At 41.0% G+C, this 16,927-nt stretch overlaps 1 protein-coding gene across 2 annotated transcripts in view; it reads left to right on the forward strand.

The window, feature by feature from the left end:
* The window catches only part of NOC3L (NOC3 like DNA replication regulator), a 103,555-nt gene that overhangs the window by 53,928 nt on the left and 32,700 nt on the right, over positions 1-16,927 (forward strand). For both annotated transcript variants that reach the window (XM_033943480.1, XM_033943479.1), the window contains exons 9-13: positions 3,445-3,620; positions 6,295-6,423; positions 10,034-10,165; positions 10,818-10,898; positions 16,493-16,593. In XM_033943480.1, the coding sequence (XP_033799371.1) occupies positions 3,445-3,620; positions 6,295-6,423; positions 10,034-10,165; positions 10,818-10,898; positions 16,493-16,593 (619 nt within the window). The remainder of the gene's footprint in view (positions 1-3,444; positions 3,621-6,294; positions 6,424-10,033; positions 10,166-10,817; positions 10,899-16,492; positions 16,594-16,927) is intronic.

Here is a 16,927-nt window from a genome sequence, read left to right on the forward strand (position 1 = left end):
ACAGCAGGCAGATATTCTTACGTCCCACCCACCTCCCCGGGTTGGCTTCTTAGCTGGCTTATCTTAACTGGGGACCACGCACTCCTCCGTCGGGCGGGAAGGCACTCGCGCATGCGCGGTGCGGCCAACTAGAACTTTCTAGTTAAAAGTGTCCATACCGGGGCTCCGTCGGTGACGTCACCCATGCGTTAAGAATATCTGCCTGCTGTCCCTGGATAACACCTGTTACGGTAAGTAACTGTGCTTTCTGGATGGTTATTCGATTTATGTACCACTTGCTTCTCTTAAAGCCTCCCATTAAGCTTCCTACTGTGTCTCTGAACCTCAGTGTGTTAATAATTCAGCTGATGAAAAAGCTCCTTTTGAACCATTAGACTTCTGTAAGTTGAAGTATCAGACCTGGTCGATCTTTAAATGATAATAGGTAGCCGTTCCCCCATATTTTGAAGGTCCATCTTGCCTCAACTAGAGATTGTGCATTTTTTTTATTTAGTCCCACGGAACAGTCTGCCTATAGAATTGAGAAAGAAAGAATCGTGCTTTTAAATGTCTTTTAAAATTTATATACATTTCTTTCAGTTGGCCTTTTTAAATTGAAGGAATGAGTTTGGGACTGCAGTTTGTATCTTGCTCATTTTTTAAATACATTTTTAGTTTGGATTAAATTTATTATTTATAATTTGATTGTCATAGTAACATAGTAGATGACAGCAGATAAAGACCCGAATGGTCCATCCAGATTCAATTTAAATTTTTTAATTTTTTCTTCTTAGCTATTTCTGGGCAAGAATCCAAAGCTTTACCCTGTACTGTGCTTGGTTTCCAACTGCCGAAATTTCTGTTAAGACTTACTCCAACCCATCTATACCCTCCCAGCCCATCCTCCACCAAACGGCCATATACAGACACAGACCGTGCAAGTCTGCCCAGTACTGGCCTTAGTCATAGAAGATTATGTCCAAAATAGTGAATGTGGCTTGCACATTTTGGGTTGTGAAAGAGCCTTTGTCTTCTACTAGGAGTGGGCCAAAATCCTCAGAAAATTTATTCAGCTTTTGGTTTCTTTTTATCCCAATAAACCTGGACTTCTGTAGAGAAATGCTCACTATCTAATTGAGTAGTTAATTTGCATCTCCTTTACTTATGCTCAGGCAGGCTTTGCCTTGGATGTCAAGGCAGATGAAGTCAGAGCCTTAGCAGCCTCGATGACCCACCTGAGGCTGGCCTCTGTCAAAGAGATCTTCAAGCCTATAACATTGATTTCAGTCCATAGAATTCAGCTCTCTACACTCTGAACCCGTTTTTATTATTTACAAGTTACTTTCGTTTAAAAAAGAAAAATACCCAGAAAAAGTCTCTTGTCAACAAAAATGTTTTTATTGCCCGTTTGTATTCTGTTTTCCATTTGCCATGACTTATTCTTTCCAACGCAATGAAAGTTAAAAAGAATAGCAGAAAAGAGATGGAGGGGGGCGAAAAACTTTTTAGATAATTTAATGGAATATGTTGAAACTTGGCACGTGTAGGACACCCTTAAAAAGGCACAATTCAAAGATAGGCCAAATCAAAGATATAAGTGCCACCTCTATCCCCTCCCCCCAAAAAAGAGTCAATTCATTTCTGTGGGGGAAGAATTCAGCTCTATGATAAAAAAAAATTAACAGAATGGGATGAAAATAGACATATGGAACAAAAACAGGGAAGAAGACACACCGAGTTAAAAAATGGGCCATATCAGTCTGGGGTTCCAGAGAAATGAACCTTTCCTCCTCCTCCTCCCTCCCCCTCCCCCCCAAAAAAAAAAAATCCTGAGAATTTCTAAAGGAAAATGAATTCAAGCTTAAGCTTCTGTAGTATAGAAACGTAGAGAGCATTTAGAGCAGGAGTCCCCAAAGTCCCTCCTTGAGGACTGAATCCAGGTGGGTTTTCAGGATTTCCCCAATGAATATGCATTGAAAGCAGTACATGCACATAGATCTCATGCATATTCATTGGTGAAATCCTGAAAACCCGACTGGATTCGGCCCTCAAGGAGGGACTTTGGGGTCCCCTGATTTAGAGAATATGATAAATTTCAAACATGGAGTTTCCAAGCTGTCCCCACAGCCCAAAAAACTACCCTGTAATTGCCACACCACCCCAAAACTGCCCTCATGCCCTAAATCTACCTCCTGCAAACTTAAAAAAAATCCCCCCAGCAAACTGCCTCACTCGCCTCCAAAATTAACCCCCTCCAAACTATTGCTCACCCCAAAATTACCATACCTTCACCATACAAACTACTCCAGCCATGCAAATTATCTCCCTGTGACTCCCCCTGCACCCTACAAAATTGCCCTGCTTCCAAAATTAATTTTCCACAAATTCCTCTATAGGCTCAAAACTGCCCCTTCTCTCCATATAAATGCAAAACACATGCAAACAACTGTATACAGAGGGAATGCTAATAGTTCCATATTCCCTCAGAGCTGCCAGGTGGGCCCGAAGTTTGGGAGAGAGATAAGCCACAACCCACCCACTCCACCTCCTTGCTTCACCCACTAACAGACCTCAGCCTTGCCACCAACAAGCCACACCCCCAAATTGGGCAGCAGGAGATGCCTTAATAAAATGCCATCTCCTGCTACCATAGGACCAGTCTTGCAATAACTATTTCAGGAATCATATAATTTTCTTATTGTTTGCTAAATCTATCTTCAAGTAACACCTTTGCTTTGGGCAGGGTGAGATTAACTTTGCACATGCATTGTGGCCACATATTAGGGGGATCCAATGAGATGGTTAGGATTGCCAACTGGCTTTTTTTCAGAAATCAGCAGAATTGCATATCCACGCCCAGAAGGTAACAGGTCTAGATATTTTTCTGTTAAAAACCTCTATCTGCATTTGTTTAGTCTGGCTCACCCTGTATGAGTGATCCTCTCCCTGCTTTCATTGTAACTATCAGTAGAGACTATGGGTTAGATCCATCCAGTGGAAAGACAGTGGGAACAGAGGATTGGAAGGCAGCTTGAGTCACAGGATGGGAGAAGGTGATCCAGAGGAAGTGAAGTTTTGGCAGCTCATTGCCACGATTAATTTTCTATGGGAGAAGAAACTCCAACAGATGCAGTATAAGTACACTGATTTACTCTAATGTTTTCCACAAAGTGTTCTTCATAAACAATGCCTAAAATCTACCACATCTAGGGACAGATTTATTCTCATAAAGACTTAAACAGAGTGGGAGCTTAGGAAATAGGTGGAGGGATCAGAGTAATGGGAGCCCAATGAGGTAGTCAAACTCTTAATGTAAAGCATGAAGTGGAAAATACATTTTTTGGAACTGTCACTCTACATTTCTTTGTTGATAAATGATATCAGTGATGTGCAGGAGTAACAGGATGCATGCATGTAAAATTCAGTGCAAGAAGATTAAGAATCTCCCTTTTTTTTTTTGCTCAGATTGGAAGCAAATGAAGGTCAAGAAAAGTGAAGTAATCCCTCTGAAAGCATATAAAGGCTTGGCAGAAATAGCAGTGAAGAGCCTGTGTGAACTACAGGTGTCGCTGCCTCATTTCAACTTCCACAATAACATTGTGATGATGGTTGTGCCTCTCATGAATGATCCGTCTCTAGTGGTGTGTATCAGCTGAGTAACCAGCATTTGGTAAATTAGGGTTGTGTCTCTTATATTTCTGTGGCAGAAATAACATTATTTCTAAGTCAAACTAAAGCACCTTTCTTTTCAGCTTACTTTCTGAAGGAGCAGGAAGCTCATGAGATCATGATCTTTGCCCCTCCTAACTTTAATTTGCACTGGATTTTCTGAATATTTATTTATTTGGATTTATTAACCACTTTTATGGGCGAATATACAGTAGGTACAGTTTAACATAAACAATTTTGTTAACAGTAAAATGACCAAACATAACCATAAAAACAATAAGGGCCCCTTTTACAAAGCCACGGTAATGATTCTGCTGCAGCAAATGCACCAAAGTCAATTCAATTCCTGTGGGCTTTGGTGCATTTGCCACAGTAGAATCACTATCACAGCTTTGTAAAAGGGACCCTAAATGAGGTAAACTTATAAATGGCAAATTGAGTCCTGCGACGTCAGAAAGAAGGCTTCCAGCTTAGCCCACAGTTTTATGCAGAGAAACGTCTGCAGCTGGAGGAGGCATGTACTTGAGGCACAGAATAGAAGGAGGGAGAGAGAGAGAGAGGCGCGTACAGATTCAGGAGGGAGGGAGAGAGGTGCGTTGGGACTTGGGATGGAGGGAGCACAAACTTTGGACAAATGATGGAAGGAAGGAGAGGGGGCATGAACTTGGAAAACAGAATAGAGGGAGGGAGGGAGAAGAGTGTGAGCTATAGAATGAAAGAATGGAGGGAGTGAGGGAAAGAGATGCTGAGGTGAGGGAGGGAATAGAAAGGGAAAATTGGGTGTCTGAGAGGGAAAGAGAATGATGCACATGGGGAGATGAAGAAAGAGGAGAATTATTGGACATGGTGTTGGGAAAGGAGTGAGGTAGAGATGCATGGGGAAGAGAGATATGAGAGGGAGTAATGTTGGATGTGGTGATGGTGGAGAGGTAAGAACATAAGAAATGCCTCTGCTGGGTCAGACCAGAGGTCCATCGCGCCCAGCAGTCCACTCACGCAGCAGCCCATCAGGTCCAGGACCTGTACAGTAATTCTCTATCTATACCCTTCAATCCCCTTTTCCTTCAGGAAATCATCTAATCCCTTCTTGAAACCCAATAGCGTACTTTGTCCTATTCCACCCTTTGGAAGCGCATTCCAGGTGTCCACCACCCTTTGGGTGAAGAAGAACTTCCTAGCATTGGTTCTGAATCTGTCCCCTCTTAATTTTTCAAAATGCCTATTGTTCTTGTAGTTTTCGAGAGTTTGAAGAATCTGTCCCTATCCACTTTCTCTATGCCATTCATGATCTTGTACGTCTCTATCATGTCCCCTCTAAGCCTCCGCTTCTCCAGGGAAAAGAGCCCCAGTTTCTCTAATCTTTCAGCATATGAAAGGTTTTCCATACCTTTTATCAATCGCGTCACTCTTTTCTGAACCCTCTCGAGTATTGCCATATCCTTCTTAAGGTACGGCGACCAATACTGGACGCAGTACTCCAGATGCGGGCACACCTTCACCCGATATAACTGCAGGATAACATCCTTCGTTCTGGTTGTAATACCTTTCTTGATAATACCTAGCATTCTGTTCACCTTCTTTGAGACCGCTGCGCACTGGTCCGACGGCTTCATCGTCTTATCCACCAGTACCCCTAAGTCCTTCTCTAGGCTACTTTCACCCATTACCAACCCTCCCATAGTATAGCTATACATTGGGTTTCTGTTTCCTATATGCAAGACTTTACATTTCTTTACATTAAAGTTCATCTGCCATTTATTCGCCTACTCTCCCAGTTTGTTCAGGTCCCTTTGTAAATCACAGTCCTCTTTAGTCCTAACCCCACTAAAAAGTTTTGTGTCATTTTATGAAAACACCCCCTACATGTCTTTTTAAAGTAGCTTCACCTAACCTGCAAAAATTACAGTTAGACTATCCCCATTTGTATTTACCTATTCAAGAGTCAGTATAAATGTACTGTACATATACATTTTATAGACTATGCACATACTTTGTGATCACCTGTGTTCAGCCCAAATGCTTATATGTGGGTTGCTTATAAGTACATGTGTGTACCATGTGGTAATTTTATAGAAATCTTTATCCATGGGTAGAACAGGGTTTACCCATGGAAGAAAAAATTGTAATTGGCCCTACAGCCCTTAAAATGGGAAAATTCTCTAGAACATCTATAACTCAGTACACATACATTTCCTTGAATGTAATTTATTCTGCAGTGAAGCTCTAGGGAAGTCCACAATCCAGCTGGGTTTTCTGGATTTCCACAATGAATATGTATGAGATCTATTTACATTCACTGCTTCCTTTGCATGCAGATAAATCACGTACATATTCATTGTGGAAATCCTGAAAACTAGGCTTGATTGTGAACTTCAAGGATTTAATTTGAAGTCCCCTGGTCTAGACCTTTGAAAACCTGAGCTTGAATTAGGTAGAAAATGAATCAGGATGTTCAGGGCCTCTATTATCCTTTTGAGCAAGTGGCAAGTATGGGTTGCAGGAGCTCTATGTTGAGCATCATTGTTTTATGAAGCAACACAGCCATGCAGTTAGGAGATAATGTACAGCATGCTGGATCTTACTGGTAAATTATAAAGTATAAATTTCTTAGGTTAGCTGTTTTCATGTACTGTATTATCTTTCCAGATATCTGAAATGTGCTGTGAGGCGGTAAAGAAGCTCTTTGAACAAGATAAACTAGGCCTTACTTCCCTGTGTGCTGTTAAGGTAATTTCTGGCCTTGTGAAGAGCAGAAATTACAATGTCCGCCCTGAGGTAACATTTCTTTTTTTTTTTTCATACTCTGCTACACTTGAAGAATAAAAGAAATACGTATTTTTGTTGTATGACTTCTAAAAAGGAAGAAATAGGCTAGACTGTTTCTAAATTTTTAGTTAAAGTGGAAAGTAGGTAGAATGACTTAAATTAAATCTTTGTATCAAGAAAAAAGGGCTTGTATTAATAGGATATTGAATTGGAGCATAGAAGAAAGAAAAAATGAAATCACAACCAAATGTTGATGGGCTATTTACAGTATGTGAAGATTAAACTTGGATATAGTTATTTTTTGGATGTCATACGGATTGTTCACTCAGTTCCCCTAGAAGACACTTGATTTGGACCAGTTTAACCTGGATTGACCGAGTTGGTCACCCATTCATTAATCTTCAACTGGATTTGACCCATGTCCAAAGAAGTTTAAAGTAACAGTGAAGTCCACTAAAGCATACATGGAGAAATATCTCTAGTTAGTACAGACACTGAAAGGGGTTGCATGCTCACAGGTTTCAAGCTTGTGCTAAGTAGCATCAGTTGTCGAGGCTTCAACCCTTGCCATTCACACATCTTTCATATACATTCATGACATGATTTTTGTTTTCTTTTAAAGACAATTTATCCAAAGTAGAGGGTTGTTAACCTTTCTGCCTGGATCAGAAATGACTGAGCAACCATTCAAGCTGTGAATTATTAAAAGAACTTCCTTGGACAGTGTAGATATCATTAGAATTGTAAGTAGATGTGATTGTCCAGGGAAAGAGAAATTTTATTGAATTTTGTTCCTAGATTGGAAAATATATATATACTGTTATACTAGTGCTTAGCTAGTGATAACACTCTCACTTATTGTCTGCCATAAAACCCATCATTTCTAAGCATGGTAGATATGGGCCCTAATGACAAATCAGCAAGAAAGCATAGAAGACTAAGGGCTCCTTTTATCAAGGCACGCTACGGGAATTAGCATGTTGGACATTTCATCACGCGGCAAGCCTAAAAACTAACGCCTCATCAATGGAGACGTTAGCGACTAGCGCGGCAGGTGGTTGATCGCGCGGTATTCCACGCGTTAACTGCCTACCGCACCTTGATAAAAGGAGCCCTAAGGTTAGTAAATCCAATTCCTCTTAAAACTTGTGAAAGATAAGTATTTTATCTTTTACACTCTGCTTTCTGGTAATTAGCTTTCTTTTCTGCCATCTTTTAAATACCACTTCTTTTTCTATCCATGCAATAAAGGAGAAGTTAAAACTTATTAACAAGAACTCCAATCGTATATTAGCAAGGGGGGAAGGAAAGATGACAGGAATTAGATAAGAGGCAGTGGTTTGCTGTTACAGGAAGGATGGGCAAAATATCAGTAACTGCAGCAGGAACGGAAAATAGCTGTAAGCTGCTATATAGGTGATTTATATCTACTCACAGAACAAGAAACAATATTTGGGGAGGGGAAAGAGGGATTGCTGAGGGATATGCTGTATATATACACTTCCCCCTCCGAATCTGCGGATTCGGTTATTTGTGATTTTAAAACAAAACAAAAAAAATTTTAATTTTTCGGGCTATTTTTAAATAGCCGGGGTGGGAAGTAGGGGTTAGGGGCAGAACTGGCCCCAATATTATTTGCAGTTTTTTAATATTCACGGGCTGGCTCTGCCCCTAGCCTTCGTGGATATGGAGGGAGAAGTGTAATGGAGTGTGTGAAATGAGCAGATACTAGAAAATGATCAAGAGTAAAATGCAGCAAATCATAAGAAAAGGCTATGGAGGAATTCCCATAGAATTATATAAATGGAGAATAACAACTCATTGGTAATGCAGGGTTTAGTGGTATGATGCAACATTGAAGTACGCTTCCCCTTCCGTATTCACGGGGGTTAGGGGCAGAGCCGGCCTGCGAATATTAAAAAACCATGAATAATATTCGGGCTGGTTCTGCCCCTAACCCCTACTTCCCCAGGCATTTTTAAGCCTTGAAAGCCCCCCTTAAGCCTTACCTAGTGGTCTAGCGGGTTTTCAGGCAGGAGCGATCTTCCCATGCTTCTATTCCGTGCAGATCGCTCACAGGAAATGGCTGCCTTGAGCTCCCGTAGTCTCTCGAGCCATTTCCTGTGAGCGATTTGCACAGGGCAGGAGCGTGGGAAGATCGCTCCTGCCCCGAAAACCCGCTAGACTACCAGGTAAGGCTTAAGGGGGGGGGCTTACAAGGCTTAAAATAGCCTGAAAAATGAAAATAAATATTTTAATTTAAAACCGTGAATAAGTGAATCCGTAGATATGGAATTCGCGAATACAGAGGGGGAAGTGTAGGAGAAAATGCCAATCCTGCCATTGTGGTATAAAAAAAATCTAGAATATTCACACAATGGAGACAGTAACCATACTAAAATAATAGATACTCACAATTTGAATCTAGAAGTCCTTAGTGGAGTATAAGGAGGATCAAGATGGAGATGATATAGACAGCTGTTGATTCCCATTTCCTGCGATCTTCAGAAAAAACTTGAAGAACTTGAAACTCTTCCCCTCCTTCATTGGAGCCCAGCACCCTCCTCGGTTATTCCTTCTGAAAGCAAACTCAGAAGGTGTGTTTTGCTCTGCTCTGCTTTTCTTCATTATTTTTGGGTGTTTTTTTTCTGTTGGATATTTGAAATGCTTGGTGGCTTTAGTGCTCGGAGAGTCCTGCTCGAGCATACCCTGCTGGGGAAAGGTCGCAGTCCCATGGAGGAGGATTGCTGCTCCCAGGCCAATCTCGACAGAGTACCTGCGGAGCTAGCCAGTTTTTACCCAATACAGAGGCTGGGAATTTGCTTCTGGTATTGTATGATGAGTGGACTGGCACTTATTAATCTCGAAGAAGCAAGGTTACTAATGCAGATACCAGAGCAATGACATTCTGCATAGCTGGTATTGGATGTGGAATGCTTTGGTGGGTCAGTTGCGATAATGTATTGATCGGTTTGAGTTCAAGAAACAGCTAAAAAACCAATTGTTGTTGCCGCATTCTTATACTACTACTGCTACTATTTATCACTTATATAGCGCTGAAAGGTGTACGCAGTGCTGTACATTTTGAGATATATAGATTGTCCCTATGTTGGGGATGCTCGGGGATATTTGTTACACTTCTTAAATGCTGAGCTAACTGCTGAGCTAAATTCTGTTTCGCTGTTATGTGTTTTTCAGTACTTTATTGGCTCAATAAAAATTATTTGATCATAGATGGTCCCTGATCAGAAAAGCTTACAATCTAACTTGTACAGATAGACATGACATACAGGGTTAGGGATGCAGAACCCAGGGTGAGAGGAGTTAGGAGTTGAAAGCACTCTTGAAGAGGTGGGCTTTTAACGGGGCCATGAACACTGCCAGAGACGGAGCCTACCATAGGGATTCAGGCAGCTCTTAGCAGTTCTTTTGGAATAGAAGAGAGAGTTCTCCCCTGTTGATTTAAAGATTTTAGTTTGTCATAATTATTATGTTTTTAACTGATGTGAACTGTTTATTTAAAAATTTTCCATACCATTTAAAAACTAAATATTAACAAAGCAGCTTGTGTCCATTTTTCCAAAATTTGATGGAAAATCTGTTTTGCTTTTAAACTTAGGTATTGAAAGTTTTACTTCATCTCAGAATTAAGGAAGTGGAAGTAAAAAAGGACACAGAAGACATTACTGCCAAGAAAAAGTTCATGACATATAAGGAAAAGAGGAAAAATCTGTCAAGAATGCAGAGAAAGGTATGCTGTATGGTCTTCCCGTGTGTCTTTCTCTGATTGTTGCACATTGCACTAGTAACAAAAGTAGTAAAAATGGTTCATGGTCCTCAAGTATTAGTGAAAAAGCTCAAGTTCTGCATATTCAGTGCTGCCTTTTCATTCATTCTGTTGCAGGAGTCTGGCTGCTGTGAGGTGGGTCCCTCAGTGATCACCTCACGCTTGAAGAATGGTCTGGAGTGCCCGCAACTTTTTTCTAGAAAAAAAAGCACTGACCTTAAGTCACATTTAAGCCCATCACTTTGATTAGACTTGATAGGTGGTCTACTGTGCACAATAGACTAAAGGCCTTTCTCCCACTAGGACAGATCAGCATCATAGTGTTTCTGGTTTAGGAGATTGCATGCTAAGAGGTTATCATAATATTGTTTAATTAGATCTGTCTTATTTATCACTGTCGGCATCTGTTCTGGTTTCCTGATCTGCTGCTTTTACTTTGAACCAGCACTGGTCCATGTTTTTTTGTTTTAGAATGAGGATTTTGATGCAGGCTGTTTCTTCCCTTCTACCGGAGACACCTGCTTCTCTTCATAGTCCACTGCCAGTTCATTCTAATTGGAAATCATAGTTTGACTTTGCCAGAAAATTTAATTTACTTATTTTAATAATCTTTCAGTGGAAGAAAGCTGAAGAAAAACTGGAGCGCGAACTCTTAGAAGCTGAAGCTACAGAAAGCAAGGAAAAAAAATTGAAACTAGTAAGCTTTCTTTTATATTTTACCTTTTATCAACTTTTTAATCCTACCAAACCTTCCACTTTAAATAGCATGCCCAAGGAATCTAGCTAGCACCGAAGGTTGGCATGGTACCAGCTTTGAGGAATATTCATCAGCACATCTGTGGGTGGCAGGATCCCCAGTACCAATAATTCTTCTTCTTTCTTTCTGAGCATTATTAGTGTGTCATTTCTGCGGCATACCTGCTCCCAGCCACTTATTCTTAAACTATTTGCATGTATAGTAGTTTTGAAAAGGCCTGCTGTGTGAGCACATTTTGTCCTTGTAAAACTTTGCTCCAGTTTTTGTGCTTTCAAAATTCTGCACAAATTTTAGGGCTTTTAAAAATCCACATTACAAAAGCAATTTTCAAACTGCTTGTATTGTATATATTTATATTAAGCTTTATTGGAACACAACATACAAAAGGTCAGTAGGGACTCCATGTACAACAATAATATTAACTTATAATTAATCCACAATCTAAGTGACTACCGTATTTTCACGCATATAACGCGCACGTTATACACGATTTTACAAACCGTGCATAACCTTGCGCGTTATACGAGTGAGCGCGTTTTACAACTTTTTTTTTTCAATCCGATCGGCATCCCCCCTGCGAACCGGCATCCTCCCCCCACCCGCTCGTGTCACACACACCCCCCCCCGCGATCCTACATCCCCCCAGCACCAAACATCTCTTACCCGATTGGGCACCGGCACCAGCACCAATGCACAGGACGTGCCAGTGCCAGTGCCCGAAGATCCTCCCTCATTGGTTTGGGCTGGGCTGGGCTGGATGGTGCGGTGCAGGAGAGATCCTCCTTCTTACTGCGCCGGGCTGGACTAGGCTTTGAGCATTTGCGCATGCTCAAAGCCTTCTGGTCTCGCTCTCTATCTCGGAGAGAGCGAGACCAGAAGGCTTTGAGCATGCGCAAATGCTCAAAGCCTAGTCCAGCCCGGCGCAGGAAGAAGGAGGATCTCTCCTGCACCGCCCAGCCCAGCCCAAACCAATGAGGGAGGATCTTCGGGCATTGGCACTGGCATGTCCTGTGCATTGGTGCTGGTGCCGGTGCCCAATCGGGTAAGAGATGTTTGGTGCTGGGGGGATGTAGGATCGCGGGGGAGGGGGTGGTGACGCGAGCGGGGGGGAGGATGCCGGTTCGGAGTAGGCAGGAGGAGGTTTTAGCATGCGCGGTATACGCGTGTGCGCGCTATATTAAATTTTTTTTACATAAATTTGTGTTTCCTGTGCGCTATACCCATGTGCGCGTTTTACACGGGTGCGCGTTATCTACGTGAAAATACGGTAGTTTGACATTTGTATTTTTCTTCCTTCCTCCCGTTCCCTACACATCTCTTCACTGAAAATTATGAAACAAACCCCCATTCCATGATGTTTTTCTTTGGTTCTGATGCTATAAAGCTTAGTCCCTCACCCCTACAACCCTCGGAGCCCTTTGAAGAAAAAGATAAACTTCTTTCTCAGCATTCAGATACTTAACAAAATCCATGAACATTCTCTCCCACATTACACATTTAACATGCTTTGTGCTCTAGGACTATAGTTTCCAACCCTGTCTTGGAGGACCACCAACCAGTCAGGTTTTGGGGATAGCACTGTTGAATATGAATGAGAGATTTACATATAATTAAGCTGACAGTTATGCAAATCTGCCTCATGCATATTCATTAAGGCTATCCTGAAAACATGACTGGCTGGTGATCCTCTAGGACAGTGTTCTTCAACCGCCAGTCCGCAGAAATTTCCTGCTGGTCTGTGCAAGGCCGGTGAGATCAGGGCTTCCTCCCCTCCGCTCTCAGTACTTGCCTGTAGCGTTAGCGCAGCTCAGAGATTCACTTCGGCAGCCTTGGGGCTTTTGATGAGTCGTGGGCTGTCTCTGATGATGCAACTTCCTCTTTCCTCAGAGGCAGGCGTGACCCATCAAAAGCCCCACGGCTGCCAAAGTGAATCGCTGCGCTGATGCTACTGCAGGCAAGTACTGAGAGCAACTCTTCCCCTGTTCCTCTTTATAGTTTTGGTTGATTAATCATGGGGTTTTCCAGAAGTAGAATATTGGTTGTTCCTATTTTGTTAGGTTGCTGTACTCTTTTTCATGGATCTTTGTACTTTTTACTTCTGTAATTTGACTGTTGTTTTATTTTGTTCATAAAATCAATAAAATTTTAAGTGAATATTTAATTATTTATTGTATACTTGTAAGATGTGAAAATGAATAAAGAATTAGAAAAAAATAAAATAAAATTTTAAGTGGAGAATATATCAGATTTGAAATATGTATCTTGCTAGAGCTGGTATTACCCATAACTGGGGACTGCAAAGCCCAGGCAGTGCTTCTTTAGCTTCCAGCTGGCTTAGGGCTCTATCTGACCAGGGGGCAGTTGCCGTAGTTGCACTCCCCTAACACTGTTCCTGTCATGTGTGACTGCGGTATTCTGTTAGCATGATATTTCTGTGTATCATTCTGTAATAATTTGGCTTATTCGGTTTTCTTGATAGTAGAGGGGATATATGCAAAGGGAAGGGGAGACAGGGGTCTTCCTTGCCCTGTATTATTTGTATTTATAAAATGACAATTGTACAGAATATTGTTTCTTTTTATACTTTAATAAAATAATGTTCAATATAAAATCATAACTATTTGAGACTTGTGCGGATGGTATCAAATGGTTTGCGGGGACCGAGCTCAAATGGATGGGCGAAGATCGGGGTTTTTTATTTCAGTCTTAGTAGTTTGCCGGTCCACAAAATAATTATTTTATTTCCACCAGTCCATAAGTGTAAAAAGATTGAAGAACACTGCTCTAGGAGATAGCGCATCCTATAAAGGGCCCCATATTTACATAAAGGAACATGGAGAATCTGCTAAGGCACTCAGTCTCTCAGGCTTGGGCATCTCCATCAGTTTGTTGTTCTGCTGTGAAACTGGGGGATCACATAATCATCAAATGTCCAGTATGCACTTTACTAACAATTTCTCCCCGCTCCACAATCCTGGTAATAAATTCATGTAATCAAACAGATGTGCCTTGATTCTTATATACTATTTGTATTCCCAAAATCTTTCTCAAAACTGATGTATTCATACACAAGTCCAAAACATATGAGCCAATGAGGTTTGTTCTTGTGAGCTCTTAGGGCATTCCTGGTATGGGAAAGCCTGGCATAATAGTAATCTCCTCATGTAGAGTAATTTCATTAGAAACTTTATATTGCTCTTGCAAAATTACACTTTGAAAGAATTTCTTTTATGTCTGTCATCAAATTCTGGATAGTATCTTCTGTCACTTGTCCCTCTCTCCCCAAGTCTCTCGTCTACTTAGCAGCTACATGCCCATAATTCCAAGGAGGGAGAGACTCGTTAAGAATTTTTGGGTACAGCATAATTCCAGCTCAGGTTTCCTGTTCAAGTAAAAGACTGTCCTTTTAGGCACTCCCTTAATTCTTCTTCCAGCTTAACAGTGCCCAAGTCTGGATACTTTTAACCTGCAAAGTTTACTGTAGTCTTTAGAGCAAATGTATACTTTTATTTTGATATCAAAATTCAGAGGAGGGGAAGACACGGTACTCAAAAGTATAACGCACGCATTCAATGTGTCCACCACTATTTGTACTCGGTGATCAATCAAACAACAAAAAGTATCTACTAAATAGGCCTCAAAATCCACCAGGATAAGCACTCTGGATGGACTATGCTCCCTTAAAGAGTTGTCTTTCAATCATTGGCCCGCTACCGGAAAACACCAGAGAAAAAAAACTCCCTTTCGCTTAAGGGAGAAAAACTCTGGCCAAAAAACTGGGCTGAGTTAAATTGTTTGTAAAGATCACTTGGCACAAAAAAGTTATATCGAGAGTCGGTCTCGGATTGCGCCTCTTCTTATTGGGCTTGGCGTAACCGCTTACATGCTTTGATGTTGCTTGAGAAGGGTTGGGTGCGTCATTCCTTGCGCCAATCTAAGTTTTTTTTACGGGTCTGGGGACCTTACATATATTCTTTGTCGCAGAGAACCCGTAGTATGATTCTTAAAACCTTGCCTGTTTAGTCCTACTTGAGTGGTGTGGGGTTGGTGGCCCTGGGGTGGGCTTTCCTATGCTTGGCCTATTTTTTTTTTTTTTAATTATTATCATTATTTTTGTTGCTCATCTGTCTGTTTACTTTGGGTTGCGTTTATTGGGTGTTTTTGATTTGGGGAGTGGGGACCTTTGTGGGGGAGGTCATACACATTGTCTTTGGGGCTCATCCGTATGATTTCACTTTGGTATAGGTCAGACCTCCTCAATTATGCATTCTTTATTGTTGGCCTCTATTGGCTGCTACTTCTTTATTTGACTTTTTTGATTTTTGTTGTGAGGACTAGGGATAGGGGGTGAGGGGTTGGGTGGTGGGTGGGGGGGTCTTGGGATCGGGGGATCCTTGTTGTATCTACAGTTGTTGTACTTGTTATTCTTTCTGGTTGTTCAATAAAAATTGTTTCAATTAAAAAGTTATATCAAAAGGTTATCAAAATTTATAGCAGTTACTTAGCTTCAGAGCAGTCATTTATCTTCTAAGTCTACTGCTTCTTTGTAAGTCCATCGGTGGTCATATTTCCTCCTTTCTCCACATCAAACGATGTTTGTAATCCAAAATTTGCAAAGCTATCTACTATATGCCAATAATTATTTTGGTGTTTATTGTTTGATTGATCACTGGGTACAAATAGTGGTGGACACATTGAATGCGTGTGTTATAATTTATTTTATTTATTTATTTATAGTATTTATATACCACTTATAGTCTTAAGTAGTTTTACATTCAGGTACTCAAGCATTTTTTTCCCTATCTGTCCTGGGAGGCTTATACTCTATCTCATGTAGCTGGGGCAATGGGAGATTAAGTGACTTGCCCAGGGTTACAAGGAGCTGCATGGGATTTGAACCCACAACCTCAGGGTGCCAAGGCTGTAGCTCTAACCACTGTGAAACATGACCCAGGTCAGAGACCTTGTGGGTCTTTGCACCTGCTTTATCTGTGGATATTTTTTTTTTCACAGGAACTATTGTGAACTTGTTATTTCACAAGAATAGTGTACATTTCCTTCCCCTGACCCATAAACACCCTTAGGGTAGCTGAAAATACACACCTTGTGAAACTGATATATAGCCACATGGAAGGATAATTTTCAGACATAGGTAGAACACCACCCATGCAAATTATATTAACAATTGTAATCTGAGCATACAGCCAACTCATACATGTAATTCCTTATTGTACACGTCTGTGTCCTGAATAAAGTTTTGAAAATTTTGTCCCAAATATCCAGTAATGGCCAATTTTCTAAAATGTTTACATCAAAAACAGTCTGATCTTGGCTTTGTATTGTGATAAAGTATTAATCATTAGCAGTCATTGTTGACATTCTGGACAGATCTTTTTGCTATGCTAGTTTTGTCTGTCTGCAGTCTTTATGTTCCCTAGACGAACATTTGTGATTTTTGAGTTACTCTTGACAGGAGCACAGTAATAATTATTTTGTTGGACCGTAATCCTGTTTTCTGCCATGTTTTGCCATAGCACACCGAGACGCTGAATATTGTGTTTCTAACTTATTTCCGAATATTGAAGAGAGCTCAGAAGTCTCCTCTCCTTCCTGCTGTTTTGGAAGGCCTTGCCAAGTAAGAGCTTTTTATGCTGTTCACTCAGAGATAGTAACTTCTACAAAGCGCTTCCTGTGTGATAAGCCAGGTTACACAATGAAAAATCTTTAAAAAATTCCATGGCCAAATGTGCACATGAAAGATACACAGCAAGGGTAGTGCTATTTTCACACAATCTGCCTGTAAGTGTTCTGGGGAGCATAGTTTAGTCAGAGTGGAGATGGCATTTCAGTGTACTTGCATGTGTTTATATAAATATGGGGTACCACGTAATTTGCACTTTTTTCAGTGCAGGTGTTAAATTTCTTCATAGGCATATTTGTGCTCTGTTGGAGCTAATTCTGGGAGCCTA

The sequence above is a fragment of the Geotrypetes seraphini genome, chromosome 4 (assembly GCF_902459505.1).
Source record: "Geotrypetes seraphini chromosome 4, aGeoSer1.1, whole genome shotgun sequence".
In the NCBI taxonomy this organism is placed as follows: domain Eukaryota; kingdom Metazoa; phylum Chordata; class Amphibia; order Gymnophiona; family Dermophiidae; genus Geotrypetes; species Geotrypetes seraphini.